Source organism: Saccostrea echinata, unplaced genomic scaffold (genome assembly GCF_033153115.1).
Source record: "Saccostrea echinata isolate AGI-Se365-2 ecotype Australia unplaced genomic scaffold, CSIRO_AGI_Sech_v1 ptg000001l, whole genome shotgun sequence".
NCBI lineage: Eukaryota > Metazoa > Mollusca > Bivalvia > Ostreida > Ostreidae > Saccostrea > Saccostrea echinata.
In genome coordinates, this window is record NW_026889750.1 from 38,758,660 (window position 1) to 38,765,213 (window position 6,554).

Sequence of the window (6,554 nt, forward strand, 5' to 3'; positions counted from 1 at the left end):
ACTAGACAAGGTTGGCATCATTAAAGAATTCAAAAGCAAGAAATGGTTTCTGATATTCTCTTTTAGATGATTTATTCATAGGTCAGAATTGTCTTTCGAACAAAAAATTAACATTGGGTTAAATATTTTTAGCTGAGAGAAAGACAATGCATATTTTTAAAATACTTCTTTCGTGATATGATGCTATTGGAAAAAATGTATTTAAATTGCACCAGGATTACAGATATTCATAATTATATTCTTTTTTTCAAACTAATCAATAGCCTCACAATTTCGAAACAAAAGTTATTACTTTAACAGTATGTCTGATTCTTTCTCTTTAAATGAATTGATAGAACCAGGCATGATTCAAAACAATTTTTACTGTTAAAAAAAAAAATCATATTTGTTTGTTTTAAATGGTTTTCTAACGTACATTTAAACGTAGAAAATTACATTGAAGTTTTTTAAGGTAAAGAAAGAAAAAAAATTAAAAACTACCTTTATCGGTAGCCTACTTTTAAGACATCTTCTTATCAAAATAAAATCTATTCAAATAAAAGTATAAATGAAATACAAAGAATGATAGGTTTAATTTGTAAGGTTACAACAATCATGAAAAAGACGAAAGAAATATTTTACATTTAACAAATTTCATGTGATTGGTCATATTCACAGCAATAATTATACAAATAGAAACAAAAATAAAGTAGAAATACTGATCATAACACTAGTGATATGTATATATGTATCTAGACTTCGATATCACTTTCCTCTGATGAGGATTCAAAACTGTCTTGGTTGTGTTTTTCCGTCGATGGATTCTTTTTTGAGTGACCTAACTTTTTGGAGTGTGACTTTGTCATATCCTCTTCCGCCTTAACTCGCTTAAACTTTGTTCTTCTATTCTGAAACCATACTTTTACCTGAAAAATAAGAATAAAGAGTTTAACAATATAATTCATATCTCTTTCTAGCGTGTTTTCAGTAATTGACAAAAAGCCTATGTAATTCTTTATCTTTAAATCTTAAATTGAACTATATTTCTTGCAACGGAATATTTAGGATACTTTGTTTGATACTGATGAAAAAACTAAGTTAGAATTGATCAAGTGTTCTTCATATGATTTTTTTCATACTGACTCTTTATTAAGCTGGTCATACTAAAGTCGAAATGCACTTTTACTTGCCATCACTAATTATTATTCATTGTTCAGAACAAGACATAGAGTCTCTGCTTCAGGAAATATTTGAAAATCTGTTAGAAAACATGAGGTTTATGACATTCTCTCTCTCTCTCTCTCTCTCTCTCTCTCTCTCTCTCTCTCTCTCTCTCTCTCTCTTGTGGTTTATGCAAGAGTACATGTGTCTAATGTTTAAATAGTTTTTTATTCAAAAATATGAAAATAATACGCAACAAGAATTATCTTCACTTTAATCTTAGGGTATCGGTGTTAATGTCCTTCTCATGTGAACTGAACCTGGCCCTGAGTGACAGTCATTACGAGGTAAACTTGTCAGTAATGCAAAAAAACAAAACTCCCTAATTTGGCAAATCTACTTGACCTTTAGCCTCTTATGGCTTATCTTGGTTAAACTTTTATTGTTTTCGAAACACTAAACGTGAAACACCCCACACAAGATGTCGTAGAATTATATTAATACAATCCATTAGCATTGTCAGTTTACGCCTCATTTCTTCCAATCAAATGCTGAGATGATATATACTGCGGTGCCGTGTACATTGACAGAACCCGTATGATAGTGATCAGAAATGACAAGTACTGCATTGTTTAAATGTGCTATGTATTCCAGTCGGTTACACAAGAACAAACATCCACAATATATTTTTGGGGCTTATATCTATATTTCAAAAACTTCAGTATTCACATCAGATATTGTAAAAGATGATGATACACATCCGACCAAAAGTATCAGAGTACCAAAACTTGTTTTATTCTGCATGAGAATCATTACAGCAAAATTTCAAAATTATATGTTTTGGATGATTTTCTCCTTCATTATTCAATCATTATGCTCTTTAGGAAATCTAACGAAGTCAAATATGTTTTGAAATGCTAGAAATAATTCAATGCAAACAAAAAAAGGATTTTTGTTTTTTTTTTAATCTATAAGATACCAGAGGGTATAATAAAAGAATGGGTTTTTTTTTTAATTCCTTCCCTTTTAAAGGAAATTATTATTAGATGTATTTCATATGTTTTCCGGGAAAAAGAGCTAACTTATTTAGTGTTTTACGTCTTCATATGTTTCATGCTTAAAATCGACAATGTTTTATTTAAAAATCAAAACAGAACAAAAAACAAAAACAAAAAAAAAAAAAACAAAAAAAAATAAAATAATAATTAAAAAAAATAATAACGTAGAAATCTTCTTGATTTTTTTTTCCATTACGTTGATTTTATGATATATCAGAATTTTCGGGTACTTTTGAAAATATTTTAGGTTTTATGGTCTCATTTTTTTCTAATATCGGTCACTAGTATTGGCAAAATAACTTTGACTAATTTTGACAATTTTTCTTCACGTTCTTTCTGTAATGAATGAAAAGAAGTGTTTTTTCTTTACATCATAAACTATTTGAATTTATAGAAATACTACTATTTAATAAAGAAAAACAAACATATCTTAATTAATGACGATGTTTCATAATTATCTTTTTTTTTATTCTGAACATTTATACAATGAAAAAAAAATGTTAGCATTTCTCATCATCGAGATTTGCTTAAGTAATTACCGTAAAGCTTTGTTAACTTCTACTTTATTAATAATGTCCAAAAAACCTATAATTTTTCAATAAATATACTTACACTTTATATATATATATATATATATATATATATATATATATATATATATATATATATATATATATATATATATATATATATATATATATATATATAATGAGAGAGAGAGAGTCCATATTGAATCAAAATTTTTATTTCATCATCAAATTCTTAATTTACCTGTGTTTCACTGAGTCTCAGATTACGAGCAAGTTCTTTTCTTTCTTGTCCTACAACGTAGTGGTTTTTCTCAAAGGCGTGTTCTAACTGCAAAAGCTGTGTCGGAGAGAAAGCTGTCCGAATCCGCTTAGATTTCCGCAAATTTGGTATCAAAAAAGACGGATCTAATTGAAAAGAATTCATATTTTGAAAATAAGAATTGGAAATCCATACTATTTCCAATGAAAAAGAAAAAAAATGTGTATATTAGAATATATCTAAAACTCTTTGATGTTCGATTCCCCTTAATTATCTCTTTATATTCCGTATCATTTGTCCTCAATTTTAATATTTGAATTTTTTTGCGAGCATCTTTCTTTTGAAAATAAATTATAAATTTCCTATATATTCTGTTTATTAATTTAAAAGAAAATTCCTAAAAATATTTGATTTAATTATGAATTTTTGTTCAATGTAAAATATTAATGGAAGCTCTATTTCTATGGGCCACCTTTTTTCTTCAATATAAAAGAATATTAATGTGCAATTGCAAGAGCAATTGCTATCCATAATTCCTTCTGATTTTTATTGATCGGTTTACTGACTGAAAACGTTGTCATATCCGGTATTTCAATGTGTTGTTAGAGCAAATAACATTGGGGAATACCTGCGATTTTGAGATTATTATAAATTACCAAGCATAGAGTGGCAGAAAGTAACCTCACAATTGTTCTGTATTGATAAACATGACAAAGTATCTCTCATAAATATTTGATTAAATAATTTTTTTAAAATATGCAAACCTTAGATTTGTTTGTTTTCAAAACCACTTCTCTTTGCTTATATATTATTCAACATGGAAAAATGTAAGTGGAAAAGAAATACTGAAATTAAGCCCAAAAAAGTGCAATTTATCCTCTCTTTTTTTTAATTCCAATTATTCATATTTCTATTAGATTTAACCCAGAAAGAAAAAAACCTTACCTATACACCGTGTGAATGTTCCATGGTGGGGAGGAGGATAAGGCCACGAGGACACTTGACCCTGAAGGCGATGAGGCATCCAGTGTCTAACAGCAATCTGTCCTAAATATTCACTCTGTCTTTGCAAAAGTAAATCCCTGTGACGATCAAAAATTAAATTACCTGAACTTATGTCATTTTCAACTGCTTTCTTATCCGAAAAACACAAATTGTCCACTATTGCAGGCTTAGAAACAGGGTACAAAATACTTTCATGGTAGATTTTGTATGAGTCTTGATTCCTTTCATTCAACGTTTTGTCTGCACCTTTTATCTGCCTCTCAGTATCATTGTTTGCAAACTTTCCTTTTTCTTCGGAATAACGTTTCTTGTCTTTGATGCCAAGGAGTGAATCTATAGAAAACTCGGTAGATTTAGAAGTCAACATTCTCTGTTCTGTGCAAACAGGGTAAAACTATATCCAAAATCTCCGTGATATCAGCGAAATGAATGACATGCTATCACATTGTTTTCATCATTCTTAAGACACATATCCCTTGTTAGTTCATAAAAATACTCTAATACATCACAAGTAACAGGAAATCGAAATTATTGGTAGAAAATACCAATACAAATTGACGGGTATTAATTATTACACTTTGTCAAGCCCTCTGCCTTGGGTCACTGACGAATGACAAAATCCCTTTACCCTGTCGTCTCATGCGGTTTAGATGATTTGACTAAACGGCAGGATATTAATAGTCAAAATATCTCCTCCCTCTGCAGTTAATATGAAAGTTTGGAGAATTTTAAAAGTCGACCATTGTTAAAGTCCCATGATATTAATTGTATACAGACACGCATGCTTTTGACATTTTCATTTAATTTTAATTGCTTGATAATTTATTGGTAAAATTATGCTTTTAAATACCTGACATTAAAAAGAATACAAATAACCTCAATACATTCATTTTGTTCATAATAGCTTTTTGAGGGTAATCTCACAGACCATATATTATAGCTTAATGTGTAATCTTATCCAGCTAGGATGCCTAATGTTGCCTACGATTTTTATACCCCAGAATGCACCGACTAGTACCTTGTAAAGGAAGCCGGTGATAAATTTCGCATGAATGAAATATAAACACCATGCTACACATATCACGAACTAATTCCTACCAATTAAAGGATAATTTTAATGTAGAGTATTTGTACGTTCTCATTTAAACCACATCAGTGAAGTAGATTTTAACGATAAAATTTTAGAATAGACTTCAATGGTCGATAAATAGATTACATGAAAATGAAGGTGAAAATAATAAAATTTCTTTTTTCATCAATTAATGATATTTTTATTATTATTATTTTCAAATATGTAATGAAATTGTTGCTTTTCCATGGAAAAAACTAGAAATAGTTACTTGTTGTCTCATTTTTTACAGAAGAAAACACACACGTCAAGTCTAATCTTTTCTGAAAAAATCCAAGGAAATTTGTTAGAAAATTTCTCATAATAATAGGTAATTTTTGTTGAATTAAGATGGAACAAACAAATATATAAAGTTTCAGAAAATATTTTTTCTTTGGTTGATACGAATATGATGGAATCCCCTGTAAAAAAAAAAAACGCAATGATCCCTACAGAATTATATAAACATGGAAGGAGTAACACCTACCATCAAAACGTGAAGACTTAAGTCACAGTCCACAGTTGACATTTTATTTTAAAGGATATGGGGACGAACAAATAAAATTCACAGAAAGAGCAATTATTTTGATATATCACTATCCTCTTAAAGTTGAAGTTACTTATCAACTTGACAGGTAAAAGAATGTCAAAGTTCAAAATATGTGTTTTTACCAACACTTTATAAAGAGAGGTTTTTATATAATTTTTATATGATATGATAACACAAATGACCTAAGGATCACTTATCGTTAATCAAAATAGCATCCTTATCAAAGGTCAAGGTGTAATGGAACTTCTTTTAACATTATTTTTTGACAAGATTTGTTATAATCTATATAAAAGAACAATATGACTCATTCATAATAACAAGTATAATTTTTTATTTATTTAGTTTGCAGAAATCAAAATAAAATAATCATTTTTTTTAATATCATTCATATTTCAATGAATTTTCATTTGATTATTTAAAAAGCTTTTTGTTTTAGATGACACAGCACGCGAGCTAGTTTATGACTGAATTTTAAGCAGAACTGATAGAATGTGTTTTTACTTAGCAGATAGATTGTATTCTTGTTTCTGAAATCGGTTCTGAAGCATGCAAAACCAGATAAGTGATTAAACCATTGCAATTTTCTTGCCGGAGTCGCCGAAAATATGAAAAAAGAATCTTTTGTTTTTGGCCTTATTCTTTGGATAATAAGGTAAAAATGTGTATTACAATGTATTTTTTAATATTATCGGCTGTTCATGTTTCCAAAAATGTAGAACATGCGGTTTCATTAAACTGTTTATAAATATACTTTTAGAAGAGTTAAAATGAAATAAATGAGATCTAACATTATAATGACTTTGCATTGTTCTCTTATGTAACTATGTGACTTTGTCTATTTTTCTTAACTAATCCTTTCTTAATGAAAGAAGAAAACACATTGTTTGTTAGTGGTATAACTAGA

The 6,554-nt window shown here is 28.6% G+C and overlaps 1 protein-coding gene across 1 annotated transcript; it reads right to left on the reverse strand.

Moving 5' to 3' along the window:
* Window positions 1-650: 650 nt before the first annotated feature.
* On the reverse strand, window positions 651-4,404 carry LOC133179151 (homeobox protein bagpipe-like). The gene is made up of 3 exons (XM_061313924.1): window positions 3,933-4,404; window positions 2,970-3,133; window positions 651-905 (listed from the first exon to the last, which is right to left on the reverse strand). The coding sequence occupies exons 1-3, from the start codon at window positions 4,357-4,359 to the stop codon at window positions 732-734; spliced, it is 765 nt and encodes a 254-aa protein (XP_061169908.1). The 5' UTR covers window positions 4,360-4,404; the 3' UTR covers window positions 651-731.
* Between the last annotated feature and the right edge of the window lie 2,150 nt (window positions 4,405-6,554).